This window comes from Panthera uncia (genome assembly GCF_023721935.1).
Source record: "Panthera uncia isolate 11264 chromosome A1 unlocalized genomic scaffold, Puncia_PCG_1.0 HiC_scaffold_17, whole genome shotgun sequence".
Taxonomy (NCBI): Eukaryota; Metazoa; Chordata; class Mammalia; order Carnivora; family Felidae; genus Panthera; species Panthera uncia.
In genome coordinates, this window is record NW_026057577.1 from 125,478,780 (window position 1) to 125,502,571 (window position 23,792).

The following is a 23,792-nucleotide window of genomic DNA, read 5'->3' on the forward strand; positions in this document are numbered from 1 at the left end:
TTTGTTAAATCACTTGCAAACTGTGAAGCACTATATAACTTACTGGCTGTGCTGCTCTTTAAAAAATAGTGCTTAAACTAAAAAATGGAAGTATTTGGCCAAAAACACAAATACAGGTTTCTCACTGGGGCAGACTAGGGTTGCTGGTACTCTCCAGTGGCTAGGAAAGGCTGGAATATTTCTCAGGGCTCTTAACCCGAAGGGGATTTGAGTGTTGCTGTTCAGAAGCCTGTGAGTGATGGCCTGGAAAGTTCCTTCTATCTTTGAGAGTAATAACAATTCTTCTGGTTTCTGACTACCAGCTGAAACATATATTTGGAGGAAATACAAACTCACAAGGTTCCTTTTAGAAGACCTTGATTTTTTTCAGCATATTCATTCATAGAGAATTTCTCTCAAACCAAACTGCTGCCCTTCTCCGCTGCCCCAGGTCCCAATCCCAAAAGGGTTGGCAGGATGAGGTCAAGAATGCAACAGGCTGGCCACCTCACCAGACCTCCAATTCCTTCCAATGTCTCTGCAATCAATTTTCACTCCCCAAATCAAGCAAACCACCATGCCTAACAAAGAAATGACCACACACCAAACTCTGGCACTAGCCACACCCAGAGTCCCAGAATCCCAGAGTCTTAGAAGGTTCCAGAAGGATGGGCTGATCTACCATCCTCATTTCACAGATGAAGAAACTGAGGCTCAGAGGTTAGGAAAAGTGTAAAAGAGCAGGACTTGAATTCTGACTCTAAGAGCAGTTTGTCCCTAATAAATCCATATCTCCTCCTTTCCTTCTAAACCCCTTTACTTCCCAGAGAGGGGTCACTATGGTCAGTGAGGTTCAGAAATACTTCATGAAAATAACCAGCTGTCCATAATCCCTTGAGAGCTTCAGCATCTCCCAAACACCTAAAATCGCCTATCCTTTAATTGCATTCTTTTGGTAAGACCTATTTCTGGAGGGGGAAAGAAGGATACTAAACCATATTAAAATAAATCAAGGAAACTATTCAGAATCAGGGTTCCATCCAAAGTCCTTCCAATGGCCCACCAGGCTTTACGTGAGTATGTCTGGCTTCCATTTTGACCTCACCTGTAGCTCTCTCTCCATTCACTGGGCACATCGGGCATCCTCCTACCTCAAGGCCTTTGCCTTGCTGTTTCCTCCACCAGGACAATAGTTCCAGAAAAGTGCAAGGCTCAACCCCTCATTCTATCCAGGAATCTGCTTCAAAGAAGGGGTCTTCTCAGAAAGGCTTTCCTTTTCCAAGTTTATTCAAAGAGGCCTCTGGTCTCTTGTTTCTCTTCGACACACCTGATGTTATATTAAAGAAGCAGGTGCTGAAGGCACCTGGGTGGCTCAGTCAGTTAAGCATCTGACATTGGCTCAGGTCATGATCTCACGATTCACGAGTTCAAGCCCCGCATCCGGCTCTGTGCTGACAACTCAGAGCCTGGAGCTTGCTTTGGATTCTGTGTCTCCCTCTCTTTCTACCCCTTCCCCACTCATTCTCTCTCTCTCTCTCTCTCAAAAATAAATACAACATTCAAAAAAATTAAAAAAAAAAAAAAAAGCAGGTGCCATCTGTCCCAGTTGACCGTACTTTCTACGAGGCGAGAAACTTGGTCTTTCCTGATGCAATTTTCCTGGCACACAGATGTGATTGTTTTGATAATGCAAATCTGTAGTTTTGAATTTGCTTTTTTACTCTGAAGTCTCTGAGTTGCCTTAAACTAAGGCACACACATAAACCAGCATAACCGTGTTTTTCTCAGATTGTAAGTTCTCAAAACTTATGTTAACAGAAGACTTCATTTTTTTTTTTTTTTTTTTTGCTTCCCAACATCACACTGTACAGCCATTCTCAAAGTCTGGTCCCTAGAACAGCAGCAGCAGCAGCAGCAGCAGCACCCAGAAGCCTGTTAGAAATACAGATTCTTAGGATCCTGTCCAGACTCTGTGGTGGAGTCAGCAGGAGGTTTTAACAACCCCCTCCCAGCTGATTCTGATACATATTCAATTTTTAGGACATTTGCACAGTAGGAAGAAGTTTGTTGTGCCATACTGGGGTTGGCAGAGTTGAGACCCAAACCAAAGAGTAATGACTGAAATTCATTAGCCTCAGTTTCCTTATCTGGTCCATATGATCAAATGAGGCTTGGGTCACACTACATATTACAGGGGAATAATCCTTAATCCCACAAACTCTGGATTCCCATTTCAGATTGTAAACTGAGGGTTAGGAAGGCAGTACTAATAGCTTCTAGTCATACAAGCCTTGAAAAATGGAATTCCACTCTATCCCAGGGGTCCACTTGATGGGCCCAGAGAGAATGTCCTGCAGGCGGAGAAGTGCTGTGGCTGTGTGGCTCAGCCGTTTCAGAGGCAGCTACGGCAGGGACTCTGATCACCACTTCTGATAGGAGCTGATTTGGCAGAATGTGTGAGAAGTGAAAGTGCTGGTTGCCTTCTCTTGCTGAATGTTTCAGGTACGTGTAATAAAAGGGGACTGGCATAAAGAAAATAAAGAGTGTAAAAATAGGATCCCTGTCCTGTAAGTGCCTACAATGTGCTAATGGAATCCGCAGTGTGGCTTTGGGGACAGAGCTCTCCTGGGGACATGGGGGAGGAAACAATGAGATGAAAGACCACACGCTCAGAGCTAAGAAACCCCGTGACATTTAAGCTGAGCATTGGCTCTCTGGCCTCAGGATTGTTTGGTTTCATAAATGTGGTCTGGAAATAGCACTTGGGCATTATGAAATCTCCATTAGGACAATGATTTGTCTCTTGTATTCATGATAGACCCCCAGACTCTAGAACCTAGAGCCTAGAATGAGGGTGATTTGTACTAATTCCCAAAACTTTCTGATCCACACTTGCCACTCACAGATCACTCCAGGGTGACTGGGAGCATCACATAAGAAAAACCTATGGGAAACGGGCATGGTCTTCACAATGGGCTCAAGAAGGGCATATGGATGGCTCAGTTGGTTGAGCATCCGACTTCGGCTCAGGTCATGGTCTCGCGGTCTATGAGTTCGAGCCCCGTGTCGGGCTCTGTGCTGACAGCTTGCAGCCTGGAGCTTGCTTTGGAGTCTGTGTCTCCCTCTCTCTCTGCCCCTCCCCTGCTCATGCTCTGTCTCTCTCTCTCTGTCAAAAATAAACATTAAAAAAAAAAGTTTAAAATGGGTTCAAGAAAGGCATCCGGGTGGTTAAGCGTCTGACTTAGGCTCAGGTGATGATCTCATGGTTCCTGGGTTTGAGCCCTGCATCGGACTCTGTGCTGACAACTCAGAGCCTGGAGTCTGCTTCGGATTCTGTGTCTTCCTCTCTCTCTATGCCTCTCCCCCACTCACACTTGGTCTCTCTAAAAAATAAACATTAAAAAATTTTCTCTACATAAAATAAAATGGGTGAAAGAATGAACTGTTAGTTGAATGAATGGCCCATATAAAAGCCCCTAGCCCAGTGGTGGGGCATTCAATGTTAATACGACTAACAGCAACTCCTTTCTTATCAATTGGGAAGATTGGGCTCTAACTCTGATAGTCTAATTCAGGAATAAGATTAAGTACATAGGTAACCAGACCCATCAAATCCCCAGTGGTTTTAAGAGAGGCAATAACTAGAGCAAGCTCAGCCACTTTGGAAATCAGGAAAGGCTTCACAGAAGATACGGCGAACTGGACCTTGAATGGTACCAAAACTCGGCGGATGGGTGATGGTGGTGGAATTTTGGAAGGCATGAATTTCAGGGCCCCAGGTGAGAAAGCAGGAGCGTTTCCAAGGGACAGGCACATGCTAAGCGATCCTACGTGCCTCAACCCTTAAGCTGCCTGATTGCTGCCGGACTGAGAACCTCCAGCTCCAGGTGCTCTTGCTCATGGGGTGAGGATGGGTGGAGGTCACCGCAGGGGTCGAGATCCAGGCCCTTCCGCCCCTGCTCTGCTCTCAGTCACAGAGAACTGCATTTCCCAGGCTCTCCTGACCTCTGCACACGGGGACCCGTCCAGCCAATGGAGGACGTGGCCAGAGAACTGGAGGGAAGGGCACAGCCAGACTTGCTTTGACCCTGAGCAACGATGACCTATTTGAGTGTCTGAAGTCCTTCATTCTCGAAATACTTAACCTAGCTTTGAACAGTTTTAAAATGAAAAATCCTGTGATCCCACCAATATTTTATCAATATAGCTCTTTTTCTTCTTTTTAAAGATTTTATTTTGAAGCAATCTCTATATCCAATGTGGGGCTTGAACTCACAACCTTGAGATCAAGAGTCGCATGCTCCACTGTCTGAGCCAGCCAGGTGCCCCTATCAATGTAGCTCTTCATTTCCAAATCTATTCTCGTCAATTTGCACTACTGTGGTTTCAAGTCTTTTTTTTTCTTCTAAGTTTATTTTATTTATTGACAGAGAGAGAGAGAGAGAGAATATCCCAAGCAGGCTCCCCACTGTCAGCACAGAGCCCGACCAGGGGCCTGATCTCACAAACCAAACCGTGAGATCATGACCTGAGCCAAAATCAAGAGTCAGATGCTTAACCAACTGAGCCACCCAGGCGCCCCTCGAGTGTTCCTTCTAAAGCACAATTTTTGCAATAAGGTCTGTTAAGCTTTAACATACAACACTGTTTCTCTTTAAAACCCCTGTGTATTACATTACTTTAAGCTCAAATTTGCCATTTTATTTTGTGCACAGGCCTTATGGATACATATTCGTACATGTGTGTATGCTAGGAGAAAAATCACCTGGGGGCCATGGGCCTTCCTCAGCCCATGTGGAACCTAGCACTGGGCAAAGCCTGTTGGGAAGTCATGGGCCAAGGAACCTGGAGTGTCACTGCAGTGTGTCTAAAACGGGAGTTCTCAGTTTGGCTGGCCATTCGAATTACCTGAGTGCTTTAAAAAAACGCTTACCCAGACTACACCACTACACCGCCCCCAACTATATAGAGGTGTCTGTGGGTGACACCAGCATTTTTCTAAGCTGTCCAGGTGACTGTAACAGGAGTCAAGTTAAGAACCACGGACCGAGTGTCAAGTGGGGTCCTGAACTGAAACCATAATAAGTTCTTGGACAAGGGAAGGAAACAATAACTATGGTGTCCTTGCATTTATTTTCCATTCATGCTGTGACCAGGACCTATACTGTCTTCCTCGCCCCCCATCCCCACTCTCCTCCCAGTTCACTTTGCGAGGCCATCCCACATCACACCTCAGGCAGGAAGCATTTCTTGGCTACTCCAGTGATTCACCGTCTCCCTTCATCTTGAACCCCTTCCAGTTAGTATTTTGTAAGCTAGCACTTAATTATTCTCCAGTGCTCTCACTGGTCTTTCTGCTAGATGCTATGCATTTTGTAGGCAAAGACCATATTTCCTCCTCCTCCTGGATATGTTTACAAGAGTCTGGAACATTTTTAAATGTTTTATTATTTTTTTAATTTATTTTGAGAGAGAGAGAGAGAGGGAGAGCGAGCGAGAGAGCAGGAGGGGCTGAGAGAGAGGAAGAGAGAGAGAATCCCAAGCAGGCTCCACAATGTAAGCACAGAGCCTGATGTGGGGCTCGAACTCACAAACCATGAGATCGTGACCTGAGCCAAAGAGTCACACGCTTAACCGACTAAGTCACCCAGTCACCCTCTGGAACATTTCAGATTCAGGGAAGGGAGTGCCTCCCAACTAGTAGATTAATTAAACAAACATCTGGGCACATTTGCAAGGTAGGAACAGAGGTTCTGTCATCTTCAAAAATCTACATGATGAAAAGCTCAGTGGATATGCAATACAGCAATTATACCTTTTAGTTTATCCGTCTGTCAAATACCAGCAGGTTTTAGGAAAGACACAGGGTGATTTTGCCGGGAAGGAGGCCGCGATTACACATAAAGTATGTAGTAGTTTTAGGTCAACTAATGCAGCGGCCCTACGTGAGGTCTGGAGAAAGTGGCCCAGATGGCAGGACTTGATTTCTAAGACCGAATGGCTACATCCCTGCTCTGAGGAAACACGAAAAGAGTGCAACCAGCCAGCAGACAGAGAAGCCCCTTATTGTCCTGATTTGCAGAGTTCAAGGACTACCTCCCTTATTTTATACTTAAACTTCACAGAGTCATCTAAAGATACTTTCACAAGTTTTTTCTTTCAAAACCAAAATGATCAGGTATCTGAAATGTGGGCTATGTATGCAGACTGTGTGTGTGTGTGTGTCCATCTATACACACATGCCTGGGTGGTATTTCTTCAAATACTATAGTCCCAGCAGTGATTTTATTTAGTCTGGTTGTTCCTAAGACAAACATACATAACTTTAATTAAATGCACATCTAAAAGTAGGGGAAAACATCTTGAAACAATTAGACTGTTCCATGGTAAGAGGTTTTAGGGTAATGATATCCTCCCACATCCTTACCTCCACCAGGAAAAGTGAACAGATGGGTCAAGGGAAGCCAAGCCTGACTCAAACACAGGCTGTAGCTATAACTCTGTGCCTTGCTCTATTTTGTTCTTTTCTGACCCAAGACAGCACCCTTCTCTTACTTGCTCCTAAATGAATTCCAGTCATTCAATTGCTTTTGCTTTTTTTTTTTTTTTAATCCCTCTTCGATCGGTTTTAGAGGGAGAAAGTTTTCAAAGTTTCTTATCTTTCCCTGAAGGAAATATGCCAGAAAGAAACTGAAAGTCTGAAGAATAACCAAACCACCCTTCTGGTTATTGACCTTGGGTTAAGGAAGCTTCTGGAGAATGTCCGCCAAGATGGCTGGCTGCCTTTGCCACTTCATTCTTGGGATTTTCTGAGTTATCTGGTTCTCTAGGTACTGAAGGCTGAGTGTTTATTTAAATTGCACTGGAAGCTGGGAGAAGAGAAATGTCAGGTTGTGACGTTCACCAGGATAGTCCTTTTCTTCTTGAACCCCAACTTAATCCACTCCTAATTAATTTACCCGTGACAGATCATTAACAAAAAGAATGCTTTCTTCATGCTGAAAAGTCACGTCCACAAATGCCGACCGAATGCCTATCTTCTATGCCTGGAACTGTGAGAGAGACCAACACAACAACAACAACAATCACGTGAGCCTGGTCTTCAGGGAGCTTACTGTTGTTGTAAGGGATTCAAGTCTTCAGAAAACAAAGTTTTTGTTTCAAGCTGTAGAGACTTTTCTGATGTTGTTCTTATTCTTTCAACATGATAAAATGTATCAAGTTATAAATCAAGATTCCAGTATTTCAAAGAGAAGGACATTTTTTTTAGATGACTGAGACCATCAGAGAGGAAGCATTCTGGACTGGACACAGAACCCGGGCAAACATGAGAGGAAGTCTGGGAGCCAACACCCCACCACCAGTGGAAGGCAAGGGCAAGAGAACATTCAGTGAAGTAACGGCAGGGCCGGTGAGAGGGCCTTGAAAGCCCAAATCAGGACTCTAGGTGGTCAGGCAATAGGGAAACAGTGTGCATTACTGAACAAAATTACAAAATGAGTTCTTGCAAAAGCTCGCTAGAAAAAGGCCTCCAGCCTAATTTGGACAGGGAGGTGTATAACTCAAAGATTAAACCCAAACACGTAGGCAGAGAATGAGACCAAGTACAGTCAAGTACCTAACTTTTCAGTGTGTGACCTGGCCTTACCCTTTAGAGACACTGCAAATCACTCCATACACATCCACAAACACACACTGGCCCAGCAACGTCCAAGGGGCCAATGGAGCCAAGAGCTTCAGAAGAGGGGACACACGATACCGGCCTGTCATGGACCCAGAACTACTCCTAGGAAATTACCGGTCTGCACGCTACCAAAGTGACGCATGTGGAAAGAACAAGACAGGAAAAGTTTCCACAGCTTGAGAAAAATCTCCAAGTGTGAGGGAGATACACATACACTCAGGCAGGAGTGCACAGATTAGACTGATCCAAATCCAGAAGTGCAGACGTCCAGAGGAGACAGGGCAGAAGCCAAGGGAACAACACTGCCTGGAGTTTCTGTTTCCACAGAGTTCTCGGCCTTGCGGGATTCCGTGATACCAAAGGGGCAGGAGGCATGGTTTCAGACCCCATGGTGCCCCCTCGTTCTGAATACTAAGACCACTAGATTTGAATGAAAATATGAAGCCAGATAGACTTAACTCCATGGTGCCTCTGAAAATTAAATTCTTATAGGCTAACACTTAGCAACTTTGATCCTAAGGAATAGTCCAAGCAGAAAAATGAAATGTTACCAGATGGTTATTTATGAAAAATCTCACACTGAAAAAATAAGTATTTCCTCTTCCTTTTTTTTATAGTCCCTCTAACTTTCTCCACAGGGGTCACCACAGCAAAACATGGTAGACTTACAAGTTCAAAGGCAAAGGCAGAACTGGTTCTGGAGTCAATGCAGGGAGAGCTGTATCATGCGAGTCTTGTCTTTATCAACTGCAAAGTGCAGGTGGTGATTTGTGTGTAACTGCTGTGTGCATTTCCACCATCAGAAGAGAAGACTGAAGTGCTGATCGGAGCTACAGCAAGAATGAACCTTGAAAACTACGCTCAGTGAAAAAAACCACACACAAGGGTTTGATGCCATTACATGAAATACCCAGAAGAGGCAAATTCAGGGAGACAGAAAGCAGATGAGTGTTTGCCAGGGGGAGGTGGCAGGAGGCTGAGGAGGGTCACTGCATACAGAGTACAAGGTTTCCTTTTGGGATGATGAAAAATTTCCTGGACTAAATGATGAATGGCTGCACAACACTATGAATGTACTTAATGAAATACATACTTTCAAATGGTTAAAGTGGTACAGTTATGTTGTGTATATTTTCCCACAACAAAAAAGGAGAAATCAACTGCCTGGCCCCTCTACCCTACATGTGATAAATGTCTTACTAACAAAAGGTACCAATTTTTTAAAAATATTTATTTTTGAGAGAGAGAGAACGAGAGGGAGGAAGGGGTGGGGGAGGGACAGAAAGAGAGAGAATCCCAAGCAAGCTCCATGCTGTCAGCTCAGAGCCCAATGCGGGGCTCGAACTCACAAACCGTGAGATCATGACCTGAGCAGAAATCAAGAGTTGAATGCTTAACCACCACCCAGACGCCCAAAAGACTATGAAGGTGATCACAATTGTGGCTAAGCTGCTAACCTAAATTTTCTGTCTTCTTTTTAGTGAGTACAGTCTTGGACAAGCCTATCAGAAGCCTCTATCCCCCTCTCTCTGGGATGGCTATCAAAGTCTGTTTTGTGCAGGCATCTGCAGAGCTGAACTGGGAGCAGTAGAAGCCCAGAAGGCTGTACGGTGGGACAAGCAGTCTACCACCAAAAACCTCAGGACACGTTTAACACCATGACTTCTGTCACTGGGGCTCCGAAAGCACTGACTCCAAATGTGGCATCCTGGGAAAAGGGTAATTAACTCATTGGACAAATATTTTGGGAGTACCTATGTACAAGCTGAGCACTGGGGTAGATGAGCTACAAAGTAACAGTCCCTTTTGTCAAGGAAACTCCAATCGGGAGTGCAAGAGGGTTGAGAACCAAAAATCATAGAACTCTGAGTAAGCAGCTCAGGCAACAAAATATTAGCCAACAACTAAAGCCCGCCAGCTATCTGGAGTCCTCACTACCAAGTCAGAACCTATGGGGATGCGGTCCTGCACCCCACACCTGAGAGACAGGCCTCTGCAAAGGTGGAAAGTCAAGCTGAGGCTGCTGACGGTGGGGAGCCCAACCCAGGGCTTTGGCGGAGAGGACAAGCCCAGTTCCTAGAGGACCTGGCCCTAATCTGAGTGAGAACACCTCCCACCTCCCTCTTCCCCTGTGTACCAACTAGCCTGCTCCCCAGATACAGCATAGGTCTGTATGCCATCCTGTGGCTCCTCAAACAATAGAACTGGTGTGTATGCTACAGGATTCAATGGGTGCCAGGGGGATGGTTTCATTGACAAAATTTGCTAAAATGTGATGCTCAATCTCAGGAAAATTTGCCTTTTCTTCTATTTATCCTTCAATCTAGAGTCCATCTAGTTTCTAGACGATAGTTCTCTCTGGTTAAACCTACATGGGATACTTTTAAAAATATTGATTCTGGGGCCTCTCCACAAAATGTTTCCAAACATGTGGGGTGGGCGTGGGAACAATATTTTTTTTTTAAGTACCCCAGGTGACGCTAATGCAGGAGTTGCCAGGATTGAGAACTACTCATCCAGGAGAAGGAAAGGGAACTGGGTTTATCAGTACTTACTGTGGGCCACTGCTAACTCTTTACATATGGTATCTAGAGCTACAGGTGCCCCTTGCATAACCTCTTGGGCTTGTTCTGCCCATGAGCATTATAGGCCCTAGGAGCAGCATTCAACCTTGGAGGGACAAGTGAATGGGAACAGGCACCCCAGTTTCCTTACCCCCTTGGGTAGGGTAACTAGTTCTTGCAAGGGGCCAGAGAGCTAATATGTTAGGATTTGTGAGGCACAGACTTTGTCTTAACTATTCCAATCTGCCTTTGCAGTACAGAAGCAGCCACAATGCTAAATAAATGGATTTGATTGCATCCCAATAAAACTTTATTTACAAAGGCAGACTGCGGGCCACAGTTGGCCAACCCCTGCTCTGAGTCTAAGAAGACTCCCAGAGGTTTTCAGCAGGATTGGGTTCCAGCTGCCCACAGCAGTTACCTGTCAATAACACACCATGTAGGTTTCAGTCCTCTTCTGCATGCTCCTGGGATCAGTGGCTATAGAAACTCCCTACCCTCAAATCCTTGTCTCAGAACCTGCTTCTGGAGGCACCCAACCCAACTCAGTATCTTGTTTTATATTCATAACTACCCTAGTGGTCAAATATCGTCATCTCCAATTTAAATTGAATAAATTAAGATTCAAAGATGACACAATTCGTGGCACCTGGGTGGCTCAGTCGGTCAAGCATCTGACTCTTGATTTTGGCTCAGGTCATGATCTCATACTTCATGAGATCAAGCCCCACATTGGGCTCATTCACAGAGCACGGACCCTGCTTAGAATTCTCTCTCTCCCTCTCTGCCCCTTCCAAACTCTCTTTCTCTCTCTCTCATTCTCTCAAAATAAATCAATTTTAAAAAGAGACTACACAATTCATAAGTGATGAAGTCCAGACTAGAAGTCTATTTAGCTACAAAGTCAATGACCTCTCTACAATATGACCGGAGTAAGAGCAGATACAAATAAACATAAACACACACACACACACACACACACACACACACACACACACACACACTAAATATGTAATTTTAATTACGGTGGGCAAGATTACCATAAATGGCAAATCATAATGCAAAATTCATACTACTCACGTAATTACTGATCTACATTAAGGAAAGGGTTTTAAAAGAAGTAATAATATAAATTATAAGGTTTGAGGGTTATGAAAAAAAATACCCTCTCTTAGGCTGCTTCAAATGGAGGATAGAATTCCTTTTCCACCTATCAATGGGTTATAATCCTCATGCTATTTCTTCTCTGGTGTAATCTCCAATGGTACTTGAAAACAAATATAGCCATCCAAGGTAAAGCCCAATGTATAACTTGAAACTTGAGGAAATAGGGACCAAATTAAAATAGCATCTTCCATATTTTGACACGAGGGGTAGGAGGAGTGGGGGAGGACAGTAGTTTCACAAAGTCCCCTTAAACACACTTGTGAAGTTCCCCTATGGATCCCAGGGCTTCCAGAGAACACTCTGAGAACCCAGAACCGTTACAGTTAGAAACCAATTTTTTAGCTTACGCGGTCTTGCCCTCGCTGTCCTGCTTGGTGGCACTGGCTCCCTTCTTGCCCAGTAGGGAGGCCACCTTCTCCGTGTCTCCATTCTCCACGGCCTGTAGCAGCCGGTCATCATTCTTGTTCCACTCGTTGGTCTGTGGAGCAAAGGGGAGACGCAGAACTAGTGAACAACAGTGGCCGCAGCCATACTGACCAGCAGGACCCCCGTCCTCCCGTCACTGAAATCAAAACCTGCCCCCAGATCAGATACCTTCCCCTTCACTGTGGAGACACTCAAGAAGACCGGCTTCCCAAAAGAAAACATCAATAGTTCAATGAAACAGCAGCTGGCCAGCAAACTCTGAAATAAAGTCCCCTCTTTTCACCGACGCTGGGAAAATGAAGCAGCTTAAAAAGACCTCAAGGCCAGTTTACACATTAGCTTGTTTCTAGCTAAACCCTGACAGCTGGCTCCTCAGAATACTGGCCTTTGACCTGGTCCACAGCTCACTGGGCCCGCAGTGTAGACAACCAAACTGGCCAACAGCTCAAGGTTACTCGATGGTTTATTTACACACAATTCTTCATCCGCTTTCACTGCCACCCTTTCTGGCCTGTTCACTGGCCAGATTTTCGAGCTGTATAATGATTTTAAGTAGTTGTCCAGGCTACGGCCTCTACAAAGTCTCATGAGAAACAAAACTTCTTCCTGAGCAAGCTATTAGACAACAAACAGCTTTGAGCAAAGCCTCCACCACTGATAAACCCCCAACCTCAACAGAATTAACTCTACAAACCACAGTGACAGGAAAGCTTTCATGTGTATAAAAGCTGGCTTTGACTTTTACAAAGGAAAAGAGAAGATCTCCATATAAGAGCAAATGGGCCTTGAGTATAAGACCGAGAAGTTTCACATGTGAAAAGGCAGCAGTGAGCCATTGAAGGTTTTGGAGCAGAGGAGTGAGAGAATAAAATCAGTGACTGAAGAAGAGTTATGACAGAGAGGTGTATGAGGTATACAAGATTAATGCAGGGACAAAAGATCCCGGGGGGCACATCAAAGCCCCTGGGTCACTTTGCAGGCCGGCCTGCCCTCCAGACCTCTCCTATAAACCCACTTTCTGGCCCTTCCTGTTATGGATACCAACACCCTTAAAGAGATTCCTTCTCCCTCCCCCAAACGTTCTACATTCAGCTCTACAGTTTCTCTGCTTCCTGTGGCCTCTGAAGATAAGAACCTCTAGGCATTTCATTTTAAAGGCTTTGCCACACACCATTGCATGGAGGCAGAGAGAGGAGACAGTGGGAATGTAACAGTTAACAAGAGAGAATTTTACAGGACTACACTCATCCAACTCTCGGAGCATGTTCCCAATCTCTCTGTGCTGATGGAACTGGGAAACCCAGTAGGGCTCCACCTTCTGATACAGCAAGGGTAGATCTGCAAGATGTCCCAGGTACCTCTCCACCCCAGCGTAGAGGCAGCGCCTGAGAGAAAGCCAAAGGCCATGGAGGGGTAAAGTTGACGTGTACAGGGTTTAGGTACAGAATTTACTTTGAGAGAGTCTCCGCTCCCATTTCTCAGGATTCTCTCCTCCCCATGGCCACCACTGAGTGCAAGAACACAGGAATGAGGAGCTAGGTTTAAACAAAAATCAGAAGTCTGTCCGCTAGGCTGCACGAACTAGAATTCCAGAACTCTAGATTGATACTTCCATGCTATAGACCTCAAGTCACCCAAAACCTCTCAGTACCTCAGTTTTTCAAGGTTTTGGACCGATGACCACTGTGATTCCTCCTCTAAAGCTCAAAATATGTAATCTATAAAATGCCCCCCAACCAAACTTTGCTAGAGATTTGTCTTTGCACAAAGGCAAATCAGGTTTCCTACTGCAGAAGAACACAATACACAGTAAATACACTACCCTAAGCACAAGCATTTGGTGGTAGAATGGGAAGTTTTACCTAAGAACAAAATGTAGCCAACACCAAGAAACAGACTTCCTCCAAACAGCATTTTACAAGCCAAAACAAAACAAAAAATTTATAAAGTACATTCAGGACCAATGATTCCCATTTACATGACCCCCAAGGTACATTATTAGTGTTGTCTTTAAATCCTTCCCTAATTTAAACTGACCAAATTAAAACTGGATAGGGAAGATCAAAAGGATATTAAACCCCAGAGGATATGATCGAAAGTATTTAAGCAAAGAAAAGCCACATGAAAGGATTTTCCTTTTCAGTGCCACTAAGAAACTCAACTCTTGGGTAGAGAAAAATCTAGTTGTAGGGGTTCCCTAAAATTAGTTACATGTGGATATTTAGGGAGTTCAATTTCTATAGGACACAGCAAGAAAGATCCCTTCTCCCCCACCCTCTGGAGGACAAGGTCAATGGCACATTGAGGTCTAAAATACTTCTCTTTTATCTAGTTTCCCTTCACTGCAGGCCAGAAGTTACTTTTCTGTTAGAAAAGATAAGGCAAAGAGAACAAGGTTACACACACACACACACACACACACACACACACACACACACACAAAGATTTAATAAATAACCTATAACACCATTCAACCTGGATATGCTGCAGACAGGATTCATAGTAAGCAGGAGGAAGGAAACGGATGGGTGCTATATATTGGCCTTAGAGTCTGAGCCAAGAGACCAGTTCAGAACCCATCAGGAAAACAAGGGCACACCTGAAGAAGAAACTGGGGGACAAAGTAGATCATTGGTCAGAAAATGAGGAAAGAAAGTGAGAGTTTACTCTTAAAATTCTCACACAAGTTATGCTAAGAGTGGAGACAAGAGGTATCCCAATTTGTCCTCTCTCTAAACCAGGAATCCAGATTCTGAAAACACATTACCCAGACTGCTGGCCAGCCCTCATAAGGAGGGGATGCTAATGTGACAGAGCTCTCTAGTCCTGGGCCAGGCAGCTGGTTATATTTATGGGTAGTTCTGATATGCACAACAGGCTATATACCATGTTTCTTCCAGAAAGCATGGTTTTCAAGGTGCTATTGCTTTCCTCTCCTATACCTGCCCATGGAGATAGTCCCTATATTTTCTCCTATAAAACCATTCTACCCAGCACCACATTCCATACCAAAGATTCCATGGCCATCTGCAAAATGAAATAGAACAGATGTTTAATAAATACTTTTAATGTCATTGCTCTTGAGAATCTACAAGCAAATTCTTTTCACCTGTCTCTATCCCTCTGCTGAGTGGTACTAAATTGAAACCAAGCATCAAAAGGAATCTTAAAAAGCTACCTTGGCCAATATACCGTCCAACAGTAGGGTTGGTCAGATAAATAGGTTGTGATATTGTGATATAAGAATTGTAGACTTGGTCCTTGTCCCTGATTTCTAGCACTAGAGCTTTTAAAATCCATGAATTTCCAGAGTGATAAGGGTGAAGAGTATCTTTTGTTATTCATAATAAGCTCCCCTACAGGAGTTTATGTTAATGACATCTTCAGGATGCGGGTTGGTTGCCAGGAGAATCAACCATATAAATTAGAGGGTTAGAAATTTCAGCCCCACCCCCTCCTCCAGGGAGGGGAGAGGGATTAGAGACTGAGTCAATCACCAATGGCCAATGATCTAATCCATCATTCCTACGAAGTGGAACCTCCATAAAAAGCCCTAAACCACCCTGAAACCATAGGGTTCAGGGAGCTTCCAGGGTGATGAACACAAGGAGGTGCTGGGAAGATGATCCTGGAGAGAGCAGACGCTTTTCACTTACGCACCCACACACACATCCCCTATCTTGCCCTGTGCATTTCTTCCATTTGGCGGTTCCTGATTTGTAATCCTTTGTAATAAACTGGTAATAGTAAGAAACGTACCTTTCTGAGTTCTCTGAGCTGTTCTTGCAAATGATCAAACCTGAGGAGCAGGCTATGGGAACCTCCACCTCCCTGACTATGACTTTATAGCTAATTGGTCAGACGTGCAGTTGGCCCAGAAATTTCAGATGGCATCTGAAGTGGGAGCAATTTTGTGGGACTGAGTCCTTAACTGTGGGGTCTGATGCTACCTCCAGACCACTAGTGTCAGAACTGAATTGCATCACCAGACACCTAGTTGGTGCCCAAAGAGTTGGAGAATTGGTTGTGGGTATAAAGAAAACCATTTGGTGTCAGAGGTGTTTTGTGTAAGAAGTAGGGCATATGATAGGTGAAGTGTGAAATTTTACCATAACGACCCAAAGTAATTCACCCATGCTCTGGAATTGGGGAAGACTTCTAGAGACCACCACCCCACCGCCACACAAACAATACCCCACCCCCCTCACCACCTCCCACGGAAATCCCCTCCTCTAAATGGCATTTCCTCCATAGGGCAGCTTCGTGATTAGCTCTGCCTCCACACTGGGCTCCTGGTCCCCTCAGAATGGCATTTTCCACCTACGAGCGGGTTAATCCAACATTTAAAACAATGAATTAGAAAAAAAAACAGCGAACATCAGCTGCATCATATTTAATAAAGTTAAATGTTTTATGAAACTTTTGATTATGTATGTGTGTCCTGGGTGGTGATATAAAATAAGTATTTTTCCTGGGGAATCTCAATAAAATACATTGGATGCCACTGCTTTAGAATATTCTGTCATCCCAACCGCCTATGAAAAGGCTTCCTTCTAAAGCCTACTTCAAGCCCTGTAGGCTCGTCAACTTTTTCATGGTGACCTCTATCTGCTTCTCTCCACCATTGTGTCCCAGAGGACCGCCTACTCAGCTGACTGAAGCCCACAGTCTAGACTTGATGAAATATTGCGTCCCGGCTTTTGTTCCAGAGCGCGGTGTGTGCTTGTTTTGTTTCCTTGTCTTCAGCTCCCTGAAGGCACTGACGACAGCCTTTATTACTCGCCCTGTCGTGCCTAGCAAATGCTGGTTCTGCCACTCATTTTAGCAGGATTTTCCTCCTCCTGATCAACATAAATCTCTCTTGACTTAGCAAATTTTTTTTTCAATTATAAAACTTTCATTCTTTTGCAAATAACTATTTAATCATGTTTCCATTTTTTTACAGGCTAATAAATCCAACTCCCTTAACTTTCCTACGCCCTTAAATCTTCTAAGGCCAATCTTCTAGTATTTTAATCACGGGTACACTTTCTCTGAATCTCTTTATAACGAAGGAGCCAGGTCTTACCAATTCATTGGCACGAATCCAGTGTCTCCCAGTCACAAGAATCACCTGGGACATGCTAACTGTGCAGATGCCCATGCCTCATCCTGGAGACTCTAATCCCAGTGATCTCTGGCACCCCTGGACTCAGGGTCAAGCGTGCTCTTTGATTCTTATTCCAAGTTTGGAGACAACCAAAACATATGCAAAGGCTACCACAGAAGCATGAAGGGAGGAGGTGAAAGAAGAGAAAAATTCTTGGCTTTTTCTTTGTAGTGCTAGGTATTTTGTTTCCAACAAAAGCTTAATCCATATTATGCTTTCCTGGGGGAGTTGCATGTGTAACTCGTGTATAAGATGAGTACGAGAATGTTAACAAAGGCATTGCTCATAATAGGCAAAAATTAAAACTAATCAAATATCCAATAATAGAAGATAAAGTACAATATAATCAAGCAACGGAATGAACTACAACTGCATGCTACAACATGGATACTAAAAACAATATTGCTGAAAGAACAAGACACAGAAGAATACAATAGCATGCCTGCATGTATAAGATGAAAACGGGAAAGATGGATCCATATGGTTTAGGAACGCATGCCTGGATAGTAAAACTATAAAGAAAAGCAAGGACAAGGCTACCCTAAAAGTCAGGAAAGGGTTGGGAGTGAGGATATGCCATCTGAGGAGGGAGAGACACCTGGGAGTACTTTAGGGTCCCATGCTCTAGTTCATGACCTGGTTAGTGGCTCCACAGAGGTTCCCTTGTTGTTAAACGCTACATTCTTGTTTTGTGCACTTTTCTCTATATGTAATTTATTACGCACGTACACACAGAGTTTAGAAAGAAGACCTGTGGTTCGCTTTCTGGTCAAATCAACTGCGAACCAAGTGCCTCTGGACGGTCTGTGTTCTCACTTGCTATTTCCTCCTGTCTAAAATGAAGGCAGCCAGGTGCCAAAATCTGCTTCTTTAGAAGGCCTCACAAATCCCTTGGAGAATCTGCTAAGGTTATGGACTTTCCCCAGAATAATGCACAAACACACAAGAGCTTGCATACAGTTTCATAGGGGTCTCTGACTTAAACCCCTATTCCCAGTCCATCCATTAAGCTAAGAACTCCTGGTGCAGAAAAAGAGACTGGCTTCAGATTTTAGTGTTTTTGAGTTGAAATTCGAGCTCACCACCTCCCACCTAAGTGGTCTTGAGCAGGTTATGGGCATCTGAGACTCCATTTCTTTATCTGTAAAACGGGAGGGATCCCACCTCTTTGCAAAATATCCTGAGAATTAAATATAATGTACATGAAGAGCCTGGAACACAGTAGGCACTCAAAAACTGGTGACTATTATTACTGAATTAGATCTTTCACACTGTCCGTTTATGATTCATGCTGTATGAATCTTTTAATATTTACAACTTAGGACTGATGGCCGTTACCCTTTCAGAGGCAGCTAATGCCTTCCTGCAAATTTAAATTTGCAAATTTTCTAGTACAGCCCCTAAAAATAACATTTTAAAGGGCTCTAGAGGAAACATTCACAGACATGAAATTAACTATTTTATTGAACATGGCTCAGTTTTCCAGGAGACTGTTTAAACAGATGTTATTTCAACAGAGCACATTTAAGCCACATTTGCAAGTTCAGGAAGCCATATGTTACGCTCCAGAGACATGTGTAATGTGTCAGCTATGAAGGGCAGCACGTGGGAAAGGCAGACTTTACCTTCAATGTAGGCTCCAAACATTCCTGCTAATTTATCACAAATGAGATTTTCAATGGCTGGCCTGTTAGTTTCCTATTCATCAAATCATTTCCAAATGACACTACTTGCTTAAGAGTTTTCCCTTGAAGCCTGGCCTTTGGAAGGACTTGCCTGCCTCCTGTGAGGGTGGCACACACCATGTCAACCGCATGATGGACGCTGGAGCTTTGGCAATTGACAATGTCTGCTGTTGGCCAGACATGGCATCACCTTCTTTTATTTTGGTTTAATCATTGGGAACTGGAAAACCAGTGGAAACTCAGTGGTCACAGACATCTGGCTAGTAGGCAGGTTTGAGTTTTGGAATATATCAACCCAACCAAAATAATCCAGTGGCAGAGAGCAATCTAGGAAGAGAAAGAGTTTCTTTGACTTTCTTTAGGAAGGACTCTAAAACCCTAATCATCGCCAATTAGCATAGCTCCTGTTGTATGGATCTGCTTCCGCAGCCATCTGGAGGAGTCTATTTGAGAGATTATCTTTGGAAATGCTGCATTTCTCCCTCTAGTTTATGAAGTGCAGACTGTTTTGCCAATACAATCAGTAAGTCTAAGATGAAAGTTACACAAAGTAGACAGTGTTTTCACTAGGAAGTTTTCAGATTAGTACCATCCAGGAAAAAAAAAAAAAAAAAGAGCACACACCTCATATTTTAAGACAGAGGACAAGAAACCATCAAGCTTCAGGCCCAAATGATATTTTCCCGTGTTGACTATACAGAAGAACCTATAGTTGTTACATTCATTCATTCACCCAACGACTATTTATTTGGTGCTTTTTACATAGCTGCCAGTCTTTCCAGAATTTTCCATACAGTTTATATATAGATTAACAAGAACAGTATGAGAAATATGCCAACAACACAAAACAGGACAGAATGATAAAGTGAGCCACATGGTGAATCAGCACAAAAGAAAGGAGGGTCAACTTTCACCTAGGCAGACAGGGAAGGTTTTTTGACTAGGTAGTGAACTAGACCTTGCGATGAGTAATATTTAGGTTAATGAAGAGAAGACACAACAACTGAAAAATACAAGATATATTTAGTAAACAGGGAGTTAGTCCAAGAGAGGCCTTAGAGTTTACGGAAAACCAAGAAAATTACCAATACATCATGAAATAAACATTGGGCCATTTTTTTAAAAATTTTTTTTAATGTTTTATTTATTTTTGAGACAGGGAGAGACAGAGCATGAACAGGGGAGGGTCAGAGAGAGGGAGACACAGAATCTGAAACAGGCTCCAGGCTCTAAGCTGTCAGCACAGAGTCCGATGCGGGGCTCGAACTCACGGACCGCGAGATCATGACCTGAGCCGAAGTCGGCCGCTTAACCGACTGAGCCACCCAGGTGCCCCAAACATTGGACCATTTTAACGAGACCAGAAGTTTCATAAAGGGCTTTCCATTAATGTTGCTTCAGACCAATACTTAAGAAGTTCATTTAAAATGAGTTCCCCTCTCCCTACATCTTTATTTCAGATTATTCACATGTGCAGGTTACACGGTCTCTGGCATTCACCCTGACATCCATCACCTTCCCCTTAATGGACTATGTCCGTGATTCCTGAAGTCTTTCCACGTAAACACTAAATTTTGTGTCATGGACATAATACATAATTATTAACACCTCCATCCAGAAACAGGCTGGTCTCGCTGCCCCTCCCACTCCACCAAGATACCCTACTCATTTTTCCCCTTGCCCATTGCTCTCCCTGGCCACCTGGACCAGGTTAGCTCCCCTTGTTAGGCTCTCTCATGCTTCTCGTCCATAGCACTTGACACAATTGTAACTAAATAGTATTTCTGAAGTATTTTTAAAGGTCTGTGGACCTCCCACTGGACTAGGAGTTCCAGGATATGGCCAATGGCCAGCATCTGCCTTGTTCACCACTAAACCCCTGGACTCTTGCCCACTGTCTGCCAGATGGTAGGGGCTCAATTCAGAGCTGTTCGTTGAACAGCTTTGTTTTCTTCCTACTTCTTGGGAGCCACTGTTGATTAAACCCTTCTCTACTGATGTCTTTGTCTCAATCTACAAATGTACTTAAAGTCTCCATAATCTTACCAAATTCCTTTCTTGGACCAACGTTAAAACATTACGTTTAAAAATCTTGTCACAAGAGGTAAAAGCAGTCTCATGGGGGCAGAGGTAAGTCTGGGAATAGGTCAAACCAACTTTACCCCTCAGGGGGAAAAAAATGATTCCAACCAATTCAATGGAATTGAAGCATTCATTTATTTAGTGTCTGAAGTGGGGGAGGGGACAGATACTCTGGGAAGTGTAGGGTTAAAAAGATGGCTATGAAGCCAGCTCAGCCCTTAGGGAGTTCACAACTGCTGAGAGCAGAAACACATCCAATAAGTACTTAACATTGTTGCTTGTCAGTGCTAAACCAGTGCAATGAACCAAGACCTATGAAAGCCCAGTGAAGATATGATTACTACTAAAAAATAGCTAACAATGTCCTAGGAACCATACTACATTGTAACTTAATCTTAAACAATAATCCTATGAGATATGCACTATTAGTCCATTTTACAGATGAGGAAACAGGCACAGAGGTTAGGAAATGTGTAAAGTTACTCAATATACAGTACAGTTGGGTTCTCTCAGGAGGAGAAAGCTTAAGCAGTTCAATTTAAAGGAAAATGGAGGAACTTTTCAGGATGGACAAGATTTCAGTGTTGATAGTCTGAGGGAAGCCAAGGAGCCAGCGGAGACAGAATGAAGAAAATAAGGGGTGAGTAGTGGAACTGAAGATTCAGCCAGGCAGAAGGCTGATCTTTGTAAACCAGTCACGTTCTGCTTCTGAGCAGTAAAAGAGGAAGAGGAGGGCACACAGAGATACGGTGGGAGACAGGAAGTCAGTTTGTGTTTTACGCCTTCTGTTTTCTTGGGAAAGCAAGGGTACAGTGCAGGGTCCATGGTGGTCTCAGAAGCTTGAACAATGTTCCCAACAGCTCCAGGGGGAAATGAGAAAGGAAACCCACTTGAAATGAGTAAAGGGGTTTTCAAGCAGTCCCAGAAATCCAGACAAAAGTAGGAATTGTTAATTCCATGTGCAAATCATTTGGTAGTGCTGTGTGATTTTTCACTGGAAGCACTGGGAAGGATGGGAGTAAGGGGTAGTCAGCTTGATGGCTGGAAACCGGAAAGACAGGTAAAGCAGACATTCTGAGATCAAGAGCATGGTAGGTGCCGATGAGCAGGTATTTGAAATGACTGTGGGATCAGGGATAGGAAGGAGGTCTAGGACACAGTCCTATATATCAGAAGCAGGTTGTTAGAGGGGTCATTTGTATGACTGTTAGAGTGATGACAGAAAGGAAAAACTGAAGCTGTGAACCCAAATCCTGGAGAAATATCAGGAAGCAACCTAGAAGTCCCCAAATGATAGCGGAGAAAACGAGAGGAAAGTGACCCAGCATGGCCAAACAGCAGGGACAGTCAACCAAGAAAAGAGTCATGACATTAGAGAACAAATGGGCCAAGCCTTACAAATGCCTTCTTGTGATTTGCTGTCAACTATGCGCTCTTTCCTTCCAGGTGCCATAAAGAACTGACTCAGGTCACTATACTCACCTACACTGGGTTGGATAGTGCCCTCACAATATTCATGCCCTCCCTGAACTTCAGAATGCAGCCCTGTTTTTAAATAAGGTCTTTGCATGTGTAATCAAGTTAAGATGAGGTCATACTGGGTTAGAGTGGGTCCCAAGTCTGGTGAAAGGCCTCCTTATAAGGAGAGAGAGAGATGAAGACACGGAAACAGGACAGAAGGCCATGTGATGACAGAAGCACAAACTGGAGTTTGCTGCCATTAACCAAGGATGATGGGCAACTGCCAGGGGCCAGAAGAGGCAAGGAAGGGTTCTTCTCTAAGCCTCTGGAGGGAGTACAGCCCTGCCGCCACCTTGGTTTTGGACGTCCAGCCTCTAGATCTGTGAGAGAATACATTTCTCATCGTTATTTTAAGCCAGCAAAGAAATTAATAAACTATCCCTGGAGGTAGGTATTATTATCCTCGTTTAACTGCCAAGGAAACTGAGGTCCAGAAAGTAGAAGGATTTCACCCAAAGTGACAAGGCCAGAAAGAAGAAGAGTCAAAATTCAAACTCCAGACCTTCGGGCCCTTTCTACTTCAGTCCTGCCCCTCTCGTCCCTTCCCCCGACCCATGGATGTGCACCACCACTGAGGAAGACCGGGCAGAACACAGAGCACAGCGTGGTGGGCCACATGGGCCAGAGGGCAAAACTGGTGGCACTGACACGAAGAGCTCAGGGCTCTAAGTCCCTATTAAATGCAGGAACCACACCTAAAGCAGACTCATGATTATACACGAAACATACAGTCCTACAAAAGCATTTAAAGCATGATTATTTACTTTTGCAACCATGTTCACAGAACAGTGAACTTCCTTGTACAGTAAGCTCTTTTATAATTTTAATACAGTTTATTATATAATTATATAATTTATATGTGTGTGTGTGTGTGTGTGTATTATACACGCGCATAAATGAGATTTGATTTACTGAAAGATATATTCATTGCTTAAAGGGAGGTACATGTGTCACAATGATCATCTCAAGGCCTGAGCAAGGCTTTCCTTGCACAGGGGATGCTTGGAGACATGTGTGGCTAGAATTCAAGCACACACCGTAAGTACTTTTGGCATGTATTTGAGTTTGATAAGCAGACACAATCCCTGAGCTTTGCTCTCTAGCCAAGTGGAACAAGACAGATTCCACATGAAGTATCCAGATGAAATGATTTCATACACAAAGTCTTAAGTCAAATGCTTAGGTGCTCTTTAAGTGTCTAAATGGTCAGAGCAGAGGATCAGGGTGGCCTCTCGCCCTGATCACGCCCAGGCATCATGCCTACCTGGCTGCACATCGGAATCACCCAGGTATGAATGCAAACTTTAAAACTTCCCTATGTGATTCTGTTCAGCCAGAATGATTTCTCCCTTGACGACAATAAAGATCACAAACCAACCTGGTATTAACCAAGCTTGTATCTGCTAAAACACTAAACTAGACAGTTCAGTGAATCAACATTCAGACCTTACTGGACATAAAGACTTAATAAGCACCAACAGGCAATCAAAGATGCCCCATGGAGAGACAGGGCCTGAACCAAGCTCCCTGCAACC

The 23,792-nt window shown here is 43.9% G+C and overlaps 1 protein-coding gene across 6 annotated transcripts in view; it reads right to left on the reverse strand.

Moving 5' to 3' along the window:
• Positions 1-23,792, reverse strand: part of RAI14 (retinoic acid induced 14) — a 143,316-nt gene that overhangs the window by 45,115 nt on the left and 74,409 nt on the right. For 5 of the 6 annotated variants that reach the window (XM_049648211.1, XM_049648212.1, XM_049648208.1 and 2 more), the window contains exon 3: positions 11,742-11,872. In XM_049648211.1, coding sequence (XP_049504168.1) covers positions 11,742-11,872 — 131 coding nt within the window. Of the gene's footprint in view, positions 1-11,741; positions 11,873-11,988; positions 12,329-23,792 lie in introns of those variants that run through there. The other variant, XM_049648213.1, reaches the window with a different exon arrangement.